The sequence below is a fragment of the Cervus elaphus genome, chromosome 31, assembly GCF_910594005.1.
Source record: "Cervus elaphus chromosome 31, mCerEla1.1, whole genome shotgun sequence".
Classification (NCBI taxonomy): Eukaryota; Metazoa; Chordata; class Mammalia; order Artiodactyla; family Cervidae; genus Cervus; species Cervus elaphus.
This window is the reverse complement of record NC_057845.1, coordinates 8691476-8705291: the sequence shown is the minus strand read 5'-3', so window position 1 is coordinate 8705291 and position 13816 is coordinate 8691476. Positions and strand designations below refer to the sequence as shown.

At 43.6% G+C, this 13816-nt stretch overlaps 1 protein-coding gene across 2 annotated transcripts in view; it reads left to right on the top strand.

Annotated features, from left to right (window-relative positions):
- BACH1 (BTB domain and CNC homolog 1) overlaps nt 1-13816 on the top strand; it is a 45369-nt gene that overhangs the window by 20390 nt on the left and 11163 nt on the right. For both annotated transcript variants that reach the window (XM_043892724.1, XM_043892725.1), the window contains exons 2-4: nt 5971-6263; nt 10077-11414; nt 13018-13224. In XM_043892724.1, the coding sequence (XP_043748659.1) occupies nt 6030-6263; nt 10077-11414; nt 13018-13224 (1779 nt within the window). In that variant the 5' untranslated portion in view covers nt 5971-6029. The remainder of the gene's footprint in view (nt 1-5970; nt 6264-10076; nt 11415-13017; nt 13225-13816) is intronic.

Sequence of the window (13816 nt, the reverse complement as noted above, 5' to 3'; positions counted from 1 at the left end):
CTGTGGGGATGTCACAGCGTACTGTTCATGGTTGAAAAATGTCAGAAGGTGACTGAGTGTACCATTCTTACCTAATTTAGTCATTCCTTAGTTAATATTATTTGGTAAAAATAGATTACTGACCACCTGGATGGTTTTCAGAATTAGGAGAGTTGAATTTGAATTTCGGAATAACTTTATGTAGGGCTCCACGCTAGTGAGGTCAGGGTCAGGTGATTGTATTTCTGACTCTGGGAAAGCCATCCAAGGGCTTTTCTCTGAGTACTTGGCTCAGTGGCATTGTTGCTCTGTGTGTTGGAGTGGCTGACTGTGCTGTGTCTGGAAGATGAAGTTAGATGATCTGTGTTTTGGGTTTATACTAAAAATGCCGCCATACATTCAGAAGCAGGTACCTGCGTTGGGCCAGGCACTCTGTTACAAGCTTGAGCTGTGACAGAGAACAAGTCAGGCAAGGTGCTGACATTCAAGCTGAGACCTAACAGGTGAGGAGTTGGCCAGCTGAGGAGTAGAAGTCCAGGGGGTGGGGACAGCATGTGCAAAGGTCCTGAGGTTGGAAGGAGCTTGGTGCCTGTGGAGCAGGAAGGAAGGATGGTCAGGCTGGAGAACAGCAAGAGAGGGAGACAGAGGCTTTGAGGTAAGGCTGGATTCACAGACAACCCGACCATGCAGGTCTGGAGGACATGCTGAGCATTTAGAATTGGTCATAAGGAATTTGGAAGACATTGTGGGGTTTTTAGCAAGGGAGCTGTAACTTTGATGGAGGGGAATAAATTGGAGGGGATCATGAGGGGCTTGAGGGGACTGAGGGTTTTGTTATTTTTATTATCGTCGTTAATAGCCACTGTTGTTTAAAGTTTGTTGGCTTTGGGCCAGACAGCGTGCTCAGCCCTTCACCCTCATCTTCATGTAAGCCTCACAACGACCCAGTGAGGTGCTGTTGTTAGCCTTGTTTGAAACCGAGACCCACCCCAGCAAGGCTGAGCAGGTTGCCTGAGCCGCACAGCCAGCGAGGGGCAGGGCCGAGAGGTGAGCCCCGGGCTGTAGATGCCAGACCCTGCCCTGGCGGCCAGTGCTGTGGTTTCAGTGTGTGAGCTCGTGGCCTGTTACTGGTTCTTAAAATTTGAGTGGATCACAACTGGATTTTTTTTTTAATTTTAATAGAGTAGAAATTAGACTATGTTGCTCTAGTAAGGATAAAATATTGCTGGGTGAACATTTGTGGCACTTTTTATTTTACATAATTATATTTATATATGTGTGAGCTGGTGAGGCCTTGCAAGAGGATAAACAGCATTTGTCTAGGCAAAAGCCAGTGTGTCTTGGACTGGAGTTGTGGCAGGACAGATGGACACAGGTGGGTCTTAGCTGCAAGGGGCAGAGGCACCAGGGCTTGGGAGGGGGCTGGAGCCCAGGGCCGAGTGTGGGAGGTCTCAGGGCTGAGGCCCAGGTTTCTGGGAGGAGTCAGGTCAGTCCACTTACAAGGAGGCCGGACCCTTTCCAGAGGGACTGTCCCAGGTGGCCGTTTGACGCTGTGATTTTCTAGCTTCTCTCAGCTGCAGCTGTTGGAACTTGGTGTTGGCATATGGCCCAAAGCTGTAAGCTGGCCATGAATTTATGAGCTAGCCTGTCACCCAAAACTGCCTGAACAAGGGGACTGAGCCAAAAATAAACTCTCTCTTGAGACGAGTAGTGAACGAACTAGTTGGAGCAACATGTAATGGCTGGATTACATGTGGGCTGACAGCAACTCTGTGGGAATTGGGCCTTGCTTGTTTTATGTGAAAGTCCCTCTCCATTTATTTATGTGTTCTTCAGTGTCTTTGAGTACAGTTTTTTTTAATTGAGGTAAAATCGGTATATAAACATTATATGCCAGTTACATATATAACCTTCAGGTGTTCACCATTACAATTCCACATCTGTATACATTACAAAGTAATAACCGCCAAATGTCTAGTTTCCTTTCATCACCACCCATACAGTTGGCCCCCTTCATCTGTTTTGCTCGTCCTGATTCCTGTTCCCTTCTAGTAAGTAAAAGTGAAAGTGTTAGTTGCTCAGTGGCGTCTGATTCGTTGCAACCCCATGGCCTGCAGCCCGCCAGGCTTCTCTGTACATGGGATTTTCCAGGCAAGAATACTGGAGTGAGTTTCCATATCCTTCTCCAGAGGATCTTCCTGACCCAGGGATCGAACCCGGGTCTCCCGTATTGCAGGCTGATTCTTTACCATCTGAGCTATCGGGGAACGCTCCCCGTTCCCCTCTAGTAACCAGCAATCTAGTCTCTGTGTATATAGATTTTATTTTGTTTGGTTTGTTTCCTTTAGACTCCATATATGAGTGAGAATCACACAATAGTTCTCCATCTGACATATTTCACTTAACATTATACTGTCAAAATGGCAAGATTTCATTTTTTTATGGCTGGGTAGTGTAAATGTCCATCACATCTCTATCCGTTCATCCATTGATGGGCATTTATGTTATTTTCATATCTTGGCTATGATAAATAATGCTTCATTGAACATGAGGGTGTGTATGTTTTATAGTTGGTGTCTTCATATTCTTTGGATTAATACCCTGAAGTGGATTGGTTGAATTATACAGTAGTTCTTTTCTTCATTTTTTTGAGGAATTTCCCGTTTTTCATGGTGGCTTCACAGAGTATGAGGGTAGGATTTATGTAGCTTTAGATCATCATCAGGGCAGGTGATGGGAAAGAATAAGAAGGCTGGGGACTTGTGCTGGGATACTGCAAGGCATGCGGTCAGCTGTTGAATCCGGCTTGGCTGGGGAGGTGGACAGTCTTGGATAAAGTGGAGGGCAGTGGTCCCTGCAGTACCACACACACCAGATATAGTTTCACTGAATGATAGTTCCTCCCCACTACTCTTAACAGCAGTTCCTCGTGTTGATAACTGAAATACCAAGACCAACTGTGAAAGGGAATTTACTACCCTTTTAATGTGGGCACAACCCGAAAGTCAAGTTAGTCCTCGGACGTGGTTTTCGAGTTGCCATGATTTCATGTAGTATGCTGAATCAGTAAATGAATGATAGGTTGTGATCCTTGACCTTGGGAAAAGTTTAACCACATAGTGAGAGATTTTATTTTCATTGACTGTTTCTGAGGAACTTAATATTTCAGCTATCATGAGCACCTTAGAAATGAACACATAAGTAGAACAGAACTCATAGGTGCATGTCTTGTGTGTTTACTGAGACATCATGTCTTTGAGGTGGAATTCACCTATGATTGGGGCTTCCTAGTTGGCACTAGTGGTAAAGAACCTGCCTGCCCATGCAGGAGATGTAAGAGACCCTGGTTTGATCCCTGGGTTGGGAAGATCCCCTGGAGGAAGAGGTGGCAACAGTATTCTTTCTTGGAGAATCCCATGGACAGAGGCGCCTGGCAGGGTACAATCCATAGGATTGCAGAGACTGGGACATAACTTTGGGTCTGGTCTGTCTGGATTTAGTAATTTCTATTTCTCCTTTCATTTTTGTTTGGCATGTAACAACTGTGAAAAAAGTAATGTTTATTGAGTCATGGAACATTTGAGGACTTTCATGTTTTAGGACATGAGTAAGCTTCAGAAGAAAAACAGGGATCACCCTGTGAGGAGCTTGTGGTCCCTGGATCAGGAAGATCCCTTGGAGTAGGAAATCGCAGCCCACTCCAGTATTCTTGCCTGGGAAATTGCATGGACAGAGGAGCCAGGTGGGCTCCAGTCCATGGGTCAGAGAGTCAGACACAATTTAGCAACTAAACTGTCCTTTTTTTTTTTTTTCTTTTTTCTTTTGGCTGGTTCAGTTCAGTCCCTCAGTTGCTCTTTGCAACCCAGTGGACTGTAGCCCACCAGTCTCCTCTGTCCATGGAATTCTCCAGGCAAGAATACTAGAGTGGGTTGTCATTCCCTTTTCCATGGGATCTTCCTGACCCAGAGATTGAACCTAGGTCTCCTGCATTGCAGGCAGATTCTTTACCAACTGAGCCACCAGGGAAGCCTATAGTTGTTTGTATGTATGTGAGTATATATATATATGATCAAAAAAATGTTTGGAGGCTAATCTGTATTAGTATGGGCCTCTCAGGTGGTGCTAATTGTAAAGAAATTGCCTGCCAATGCAGGAGACGTGAGACACGGGTTCAATCCCTGGGTTGGGAAGTTCCCCTGGAGAAGGACATGGCAACTCACTCCAGTATTCTTGCCTGGAGAATCCCATGGACAGAGGAGTCTGGTGAGTTACAGTCCATAGGGTCGCAAGGAGATGGATATGACTGAAGCGACTTAGCAGGCATGCACGTACTTATGTTAGTATGTGTTTTTTAAAAATACACCTTTTGATAACATTCTTTTGTTTTAGCATTTCAAGAAAACCAAGAGTTTCTCTGCATGGTAAACCATGTTGTTAACGATGGAATAGTCCTATTTGTTAGCTACATTTTGTAATGTTAAGTAAGACTTGTTATGTAAAAAGATTCATTACGAAGATCTGGTCTGACAGACCTGAGTCTTGAAATCAAGGAAATCCTTTTCTTCGTGTTGGAGGAGCTTTGCCTTTTGTAGGATGTGTCCCTCGTTCTGGGGCACCACACCCTCCTGCCTGCTGTCAAGTGTTGGGAAACGGGGGACACAGAGAATGTGGAGTGCTGTGTGCCTGTTCCACCGTTTAGCCCAGCCCACAGGGTGACCTCTGGTGACATACACGCTCCCATTGATGTCTTAAAGCAACCCATTGGGATGCCACCCAGAAACTTCTCAGCCTTACCTGTTTGCTCATTGGAGCTGTTTTCTTTGTACAAAATGCCTCATTTCAGAGCCATAAAATCCTTACTTCAAAAGGTCTTCCTGTCCTTCACCCCAAGAATATGTTTCCTATTATTATAAAAATTGCTTTTCAAAAATCTATATTAAATGAAGTGAAGTGAATAAATGGGTCCAGGCTTGCAGGAGCCTTTTTTCTTTAAAAGGTTTCTTTTCATTATGTGTAACGTAGGCCAAATTGTTTCTCAGTATATTTTTAAGGAATTTCACGTGTTCTGATTCTTTGCACTGCAAATCACCTCATTCCTCCAAAGTTATAATCTTTAAGATGAGATAGCCCTTAAATTTTTTTTTTTTTTTTTGCTGAATCTACAGTTACCATGTCTGTCAGCCTACAATTCTTTTAGTTGGGCCTCTTTAATCTCCAGTGGAATATGGACACACTTCAAAATTGTCCACCTGAAATTTTTGGAATCCAGTTTCCTCAAGCAGTTTATTTTAGGACCGTGTTTAGGGTCAGGAGCTGAATCTGCCTGAGTTCTGAATTTGAACACCCTCAAAAAATGTATTAAGTTCAAGTCACATCCACTCCTAAGCTGTCCTGCCCTCGAACAGTACAGATCATTGGGGTATGCCAGTACCTTTTTAAAACCAGACACCCAGGTTCTCAAGATAAAATTTCTAAAAAAAGAAGCCATCTTTGTTTCATGCCAACATTAAAATTAGAGCACTAAATCAATACAGCTGATAATTTAAAAGCTTAAGATAGGAGGGAAGAGCATCAGCTCTGTAGTCCTGGACGCCGTGGGTATGGTCATCCGTGCACACCGATCACTTGACCCTGAGTCTTTTTGAGGTAGAAGCTTTTGTTTTCATTTGGGTTTTGGTGATGAGTATTTTAATCTGATGGGGGAGGGTGGGTGTTCCCAAGTGGCCCAGTGGTTCAGAACCCACCCGCCAATGTAGGAGAGGTGGGTTTGATCCCCTGGAGAAGGAAATGGCAATCCACTCCAGTGTTCTTGCCGGGAAAATCCCCATGGACCGAGGAGCCTGGAGGGCCCCAGTCCATGAGGTCGCAGAGAGTCGGACACGACTGAGCAGCTAAACAGCAGCCATGTGTTGATGGGTGTCTGCCGGGGCCGCCGGGACAGACCTCTTTCCCAAGCCGTTCCGTGAGTGACCGCGGCCTGTGTCTCGGCAGGTTGACGACCGTCAGAAGCATGCTCTCTCGGACCCTCCCGACGCAGCCCCGGACGCAGAATGTGGCTGGGTGAGAACGCGGTGTTCGCCTACGAGTCGTCGGTGCACGGCGCGCACGTGCTGCGCTGCCTGGACGAGCAGCGGCGGAAGGACGAGCTGTGCGACGTGACGGTGCTGGTGGAGGGCCGGCCCTTCCGCGCACACCGCGCCGTGCTGGCCGCCTGCAGCGCCTACTTCCACGCCCGGCTCGCCGGCCCGGCCGGCTCGGAGCCGCGCATCACGCTGCCCGGAGAGGTGGGAGAGCTCGCCCCGCGTTCGCGCAACCAAGTCTCTCCTGGTTGATCCCGTTAGGGCAGAACCCCGTCTCCCGGGCATCCCTTGCCTGTGCTTCTGCGTATACCTTGCTTCGTAGACATCCTGGCCTTTTCCATGTCAACTGGTGCACTTTATTTTTTTGGCCGCACCCACTCCAGTACTCTTGCCTGGAAACTCCCATGGACGGAGGAGCCTGGTAGGCTGCAGTCCATGGGGTCGCCAAGAGTCGAACACTGAGCGACTTCACTTTCACTTTTCACTTTCATGCTTTGGGGAAGGAAATGGCAACCCACTCCAGTGTTCTTGCCTGGAGAATCCCAGGGACGGGGAAGCCTGGTGGGCTGCCGTCTGTGGGGTCGCACAGAGTCGGACACGACTGATGCGACTTAGCAGCAGCAGCAAGGCAGGCGGAATTGTAGTTCCCCCACCAGGGATCGAACCCCTGTCCCCGGCAGTGGAAGTGCAGAATCTTAACCCATGGATTTCCCGGGAAGTCCCTGCAATGATAACTTTGGATGTTAGTTAATTATTTGTTGGGCCGTTGAATAACTCGATCCTCTGTTATGTTTTAATGAAATGACTCGCCGGTGGATATGGGCATTCGGAGAGGTCGCACAGTTGGGGGGGACTCCCCCTTTGGACCTTTTCCTGTGATGGACAGCTGTGGCAGGGATCAGGGTCCTCCCAAGCCTGCATTTGGCTATGACCGACCTGCCTTCATGGACGGGGCTGAAAGGGAGTTACTGGGCACAGCCTCCCTGTGCTGCTCAGTTTTATTGTTTTAACTATGAGCCCCAGTTGCCAGATCTATTTGGTTTTCAAGCCAGATGTTTTAGAATTTGGAGAAAACCTAAAAGATTGTGCATTCCAGCCTCCTCATTGGGTCTACAGGTGGCTGTTAGGTACTCCAGAAGGGGTCTCTCCCTTTCTTCTTTCTTGAGGTTGAGACAATGGCGTGGGTAGAAGAAAGGTGGTTTTGTATCAAATTTATGGAGCGTTGTTCTTACACACCTTTCCCCGCAGGCCTATTATGGAGCTCAGGCACCTAGACACTTAGGTCCTTGTTACCATCCTACCTCCAAGAGATGACTCTTAGGGCAGGAGTGCTGGGTACACTGACTGTTTTAACAGTTTGTTTGGTTTCATTAGTGACTCCAACTAGAAGAGTGCTGAGCCTTGTGGCATTGGGACGCACATTTTGTTTATTGTTAAGTTGTATCTGACAATCTGTGACACTATGGACTGCAGCAGGCCAGGATTCCGGGTCCTTCACTGTCTCCCAGCGTTTGTGTAAACTCAAATCTCCATTGAGTCGGTGATGCCATCCAACCATCTCATCCTCTGTTGTCCCCTTCTCCTCCTGCCTTCAATCTTTCCCAGCATCAGGGTCTTTTCAAATGAGTCAGTTCTTCACATCAGGTGGCCAAAGTGTTGGAGCTTTAGTTTCAACATCAGTCCTTCCAGTGAATATTCAGGACTGATTTCCTTTAGGATTGACTGACTGGATCTCCTTGCAGTCCAGGGGACTCTGAAGAGTCTTTTCCAGTACACATTAGAAGTTGTTAAAAGGAATTTGGACAAAGTATATAGAACCTGTCTGTGTACGACAGGTTTGTGTGGGCTGTTCTGTGATGACACTGAGTCTCCAGTTTAGCTTATTACTGGCCATGCATACATACACCCATGAATGGTAGCTACATGTTGTCAGTTCTGCGGCAGAAGTCGGAACAAATGATATGATTCTAAGGCAGTGGCAAGAAGGGCCAGCTATTGTCAGCCCTTGTTCTTTAACAAATAGCAACACATATCCCAATGGAGATATCCTCATTATGATCTGTAGTTTCAATTTACATAAAAAGACTTTCCAAGCAGAAAAAAATTTGATTCGTATATATGGAAGGAAAGGTATCTGCATGCACGTGTGTATGTATACATTCATCCTAATTTGAATATAAAATACAAATTTTCAGATCTTTGAAGTGTTTCATCATGACAGATTGAAAAGATCATTGTATAGCTGTCTTTAAAGCCTCTTGATTATTTTAAATTATTTAAAATTTCTCAATTAGAATATTTATTGAGATCGTTGTAAATTTACATGCAGCTGTAAGACATAAGGCAGAGAGACCCTTTGCTGCGCTCTGCTCAGCTTCTTCCAATGGTAATATTTTTGCAAAACTGTAGTGTATCACAGCCAGGATTTTGATAGTAGTACAATTCATTCAGCTTAGGCTTTCCTGGTCTTACTTGTACTAAATTGCGTATGCTATGAAATTCTCTACAGTTTCATTTTCTGGGTGGATCCATGTATCCACTACCACAGTAAGAAAATGGAACAGTTTCAGCACCCACCCGAGAATCCCTTGTGTTGCACTCACTTCCTTCCTGGTTTCCATCCATACACCCTCACCCCCTCCCTCCATCCCTAACCCCTGGCAACCACTAATCTGTCCTTTCTTAAAGTTTTGTCATCTGAAAAATGTCATATAAATGGAATCATACAGTAGGTGACCTTTTGGGATTGTCCTTTTTCCTCTTATATAATTTCTCTGAGATTTATCCAAGTCTTAGGCATCCGCAGTGTATTCTTTTGTATTGCTGAGCAGTACATACTGTGGGTGTACCGGTTTTTATTTAGCTGTACACCTATTGAAGGAAATCAGGCTAATTCCAATTTTGGGCTGTTACAAATAACATCGCAGTGAGCACTTATGCAGGATGAGTTTTCATTTTTCTGGCATGAAAGAATAGGAGTGCAGTTGCTGGGACATATGGTGATTGCATGTTTATAACAAACTGCCAAACTGGTTTGCAGAGCGGCTGCACCATTTTACGTTCCCACCAGCAATGTGTGAGTTTTCCAGTTTCTCCACATCTTCACCAGTATTTGGTGTTGCTATTTTTATTTTATTATTTTTTTAGCCATTTAAAGGCTAATTAAGTATGCCCAGTTTAGCAGGTGTTTGAGGGGATCACAGAAAAATTATGTCTTGATCACTCTTACTGGAATTCAGTGTTTTAGAATTAATTTTTGCATTTAGAGCCTGGAATGACGCTTTCCCCGCCCTCAGTGCGTGTCCTCCCCCCTCTCTGCAGAGGCAGGCTCAGTGTAGATGTACAGTTTTGAGCTTAAAGGTTCTATTAGCTCGAGTTCTTGAATCTTTGCTGAGACTGTACTAGGCACAAGTTTTAGGTCTTCACGTAGATCACTTTGTAAATTTGAATCTTTAAAAATTTTATTAGAAACTCTAAGATAATTGATAGTTAGCCATTTACTGTCCACCATGGTTAGGAATACTTTCATTGCTTTAGCTGTATTGTTCTCCGGCCTTGAAAATTCCACTGTAGTACTTTATCACAGTTGAGGAGTTGTTTGGAATATGGTAACCGCATGAAACTAGGATGGCAGCAGACCCCAGCACTTGAAACAGTGTGTTGGACGTTTATCCATGTTCCTTATTCCATAGATGCCTTCTTTCCACTAATGTGGAAAGTGTGGTAATGTTTATATCTTTATCTCATATGAGTAAATCATACTCCATGGATCATCATGAGTGGAAATCTATAAAGTGGAGGGTGTGGTCCCAATGAACGGATGTGAGAAGCAAGCTTTTCTAGATTCCCTTAGCTTTACATTTCTGAGAAGAATTTTTTTTTTCTCACCGAATTAAAATCCCTGTTTTATAAGTATCACAAAGAGGTTTTCATCTTGCCACCCTGCTGCTTCTCTTGTCCTTATCTGCTAGACAGCTTTTCAGGTGATGTGTTTGTTTTTGTTTTGTACATTAACAGGTGACAGTTAAAGGATTTGAACCTTTAATTCAGTTTGCCTACACCGCTAAACTGATACTCAGTAAGGACAATGTGGATGAGGTGTACAAGTGTGTGGAATTTTTAGGCGTACCTGATATTGAGGAATCCTGCTTTCAGTTTCTCAAATACAAGTTTCTGGACTCCACTGCAGACACGCAGGAATGCCCCAGAAAAAAATGCTTCTTCTCGCCTTGCCAGAAACCAGATTTTAAGTTTTCGCTTTTGGACCAGAAGGATTTAGAAATCGATGAGGTGGAGGAATTTCTGGACAACAAAAATGTCCAAACCCCTCACTGTAAACTGCGTAGGTATCAAGGTAGTGCAAAAGTGACTCCTCCTGTGCAGGACAGTGCCAGCCAAACATGTGAATCCATGTGCTTAGAAAAGGACGCTGCCCTGGCTCTGCCGTCTTTATGCCCCAAATACCGAAAATTCCAGAAAGCGTTTGGGACTGACAGAGTCCGAACCGTGGAATCCAGCGTCAAAGACATTCAGGCCGCTTCTGTTCAGCCTCATGAGCCGTCAGAAAATGAGTGTCTAGGAGGAATCCAGGACTGTGCAGACTTGCAGGTGATTTTAAAATGTGAAGAAAGAAAATCATCAATGGAACATGAAGAAGCCAAGAAGAAAGATCCCGCTTCCCAGGGCTCATCCGGAAAAACAGAAGCAACTCCCTGCCCCCCCAATTCTGCAGACCCCCACGGGCTCTACTCCCTGTCTCTCTTACACACGTACGACCAGTACGGTGACGTGAATTTTGCTGGCATGCAGAACACGACAGTGTTGATGGAAAAGCCTTCGTCGGGTTGCGACGTGCGAGAAGAGAAGGCTTTCAGTGAGAGTCCAGACGTGAAGTCAGACCCCGGCCCCAGGAAGGACAGTGGCCTTGCCGCCAGTGACCTGAGCAGCGTGGAGCGAGAGGTGGCCGAGCACCTCGCGAAGGGCTTCTGGAGTGACATCTGCAGCGCCGACTCTCCCTGCCAAATGCAGTTGTCCCCTGCCGTGGCCAAAGATGGCCCAGAGCACAGCTACCCCCAGAAGCGGTCTGAGTGTCCCTGGTTAGGCATCCGGATCAGTGAGAGCCCGGAGCCGGGCCAGAGGACTTTCACAACCCTGAGTTCCGTCAGTTGCCCTTTCATAAGCACTCTGAGTACCGAGGGCTGTTCCAGCAGCCTGGAGATCGGAACCGATGACTACGTTTCAGAGCCGCAGCAGGAGCCTTGTCCCTACGCTTGTGTGATCAGCTTGGGCGACGACTCGGAGACGGATACCGAAGGGGACAGTGAGCCCTGTTCAGCCAGAGAACAAGAGTGTGAGGTGAGTGGAAAAGGAGAGTGCGCTTGAGTCATTGTTTGACCTCCGTTAACTGGGCTGAATGTGTCCGCTCCTGTTGGGAATGTGATCTGGTTCAGGGAGGGAGGAGGGAGCCCATACTCAGTTAATTATACCACCGTGTGATACATACCAGGAGTGGCTGATTAAGTTGGAAGGACTGCTGTGTTTCTTTATTTTAAGTAGGCGTATCTGTTCTGTTAACTGGGGAGTGGATTCCCGCATTGGCCGTGTAACACTAAATCAAGTGCCAGGTCCCGAGAGGAAAAAGAATAATGATTCTCTAGTCATTTCATGATTAACTCCTGGCTAAGTACAGCATATATTCAGTCTTATTCACTGCCACAAGGACGTCTAGACATGGGACTTAGTCACTTAGCCGTGACTTGTTGCAGGAATGTGGCTTCCGGTCCAGAGTTTTCTTTATACTAGTTTCTCATAGCTATACATTTTTTTCTTATTTTCCCTTAGTCATTTCATCTATTAATTTAAAGAATGTCTTAATAATTTAGCATGAACTACATGTAACTGGTATGTTATTAATCACACTAACCTTGATCTGTGTACTTTGTGTATCAGTGTTTGTATTTGATAGATGCTTTTTTGTAAAACTTGACCATAGTTCTAGTAATAATAAAGACTCGTTAGTTCTTTATCATATTCTTTGGTTTTATAGCTGTTGGATGACATAGTTTGAAACAATGAAGAGGTTTTTTTCCCCCTTGGCTTTGGAAGGAGGTGTTTGATTATTTAATTTAAGAAGTAGTATGTAAGCATGAAGTTATATATATCGATTTTTATATATGCCATTTGTAAATGCAGTGCTCGAAACTATGACAAAGTGTTTAAATGAAGCATTTAAGAAATTTTAGAATATTTTATGTAACTAATTTCTGTAAGCTTGAAAGACTAGGTAGCCAGAGAAACTGACAAATGTTTCATTTCTTTTTGATAATTAAATTTTCCCACAGTATTATTTTTTAAAGATTATCTTCTTATTATTTCAAATTTAAATATGTTGAAAATGACTGTAAATATTCATAAGATTTTTCTAACCATTTCTACATTGGCAAGTAAAATGAATTATGTGAAACTGCCATTTTTCTGACAGAAAAATAAATTTTCAGAAATTCCTTAGAAATTATTAGTGTTATTATACACTATATTAAATCAGTGCTACACAGTAATAGAAATCAAAGAACAAAACAGAATTTTTTTGGTTTGGGTAAAAATACATTTAAAACACTTTAGAAAATAAAATGCCTTGAAGCTCTCTATGGGGTATTGACATGCCGTATAGTAAAATAATTTAAATTCTGTTTTTTTCTCTTAAGTACATTAATGTTTGTGTGTATGATGTTTGATTTGTGAAAAAAATCTGCTTCTCAATTTATCTTCTAAACCTTCTCAAAAATAAAAGAGAAATAATGAAGGAAAAAAAAAAGAATGTACAGAAATTGGGAATAGAGGGTTTTTTTAAGTCTAAATAAAGTTCCCTGGAAAACATAGATGCATATTTTCCTCTTCCTAGATTTAAGTAAAACCAAAAAATGCAGCAATAATTGCTAATGTTTATTTCACTTTCTAGGTAAAATTGCCATTTAATGCACAACGAATAATTTCACTCTCTCGAAATGATTTTCAATCTTTGTTGAAAATGCACAAGCTGACTCCAGAACAGCTCGATTGCATCCATGATATTCGGAGAAGAAGTAAAAACAGGATTGCCGCACAGCGCTGTCGCAAGAGAAAGCTTGACTGTATACAGAATCTGGAGTCAGAAATTGAGAAGCTGGTGAGTCTGGATGATGCTTCTTATTCTAATTCCAACAGTTCCAACAGTCTTTTTTACAGGAAATAGCTGTCTCAATTCCTAAGTCAGATACAATGTTCAATTTAATTTTAAAATTTGCTGATCAATATTAAAAAATAAATTATGTGACATTTTCAGAAAGCTTAGGAGATAAAAAACAATGAGGATTTTCATAATTTTACCTAAGCAAGTGTTTTACATATACAATGTGATACTGTCATATGTAAGTTGAACTATTTCTGTGTCTCTTTTAAAAAAGTGATTTATAGATTAAAGATAACGTCACTACCTAATTCTTGGTGGTTGAGTAAAAATAAGAGAAATTCTGAAACACTGGAATCTCTTTGTGTTGTGCTTGCTGTCTGTAAATGCTGATGCTCCAGTTGTTGGTTTTAATGAACCAGTAAGTTGTTTTGGTTGATAGAAAAACGAACCAGCCAACTCGAATCTTTCATCCAAAGGAAAAAATTCATGTGCTAATATAAATAGAAAATTTTAATACCTAATGAGACCCTCAGGGATAAGAATGCCTACTTTGTTACATCTTATTTTTTATTCCAGCATCAAAACACAA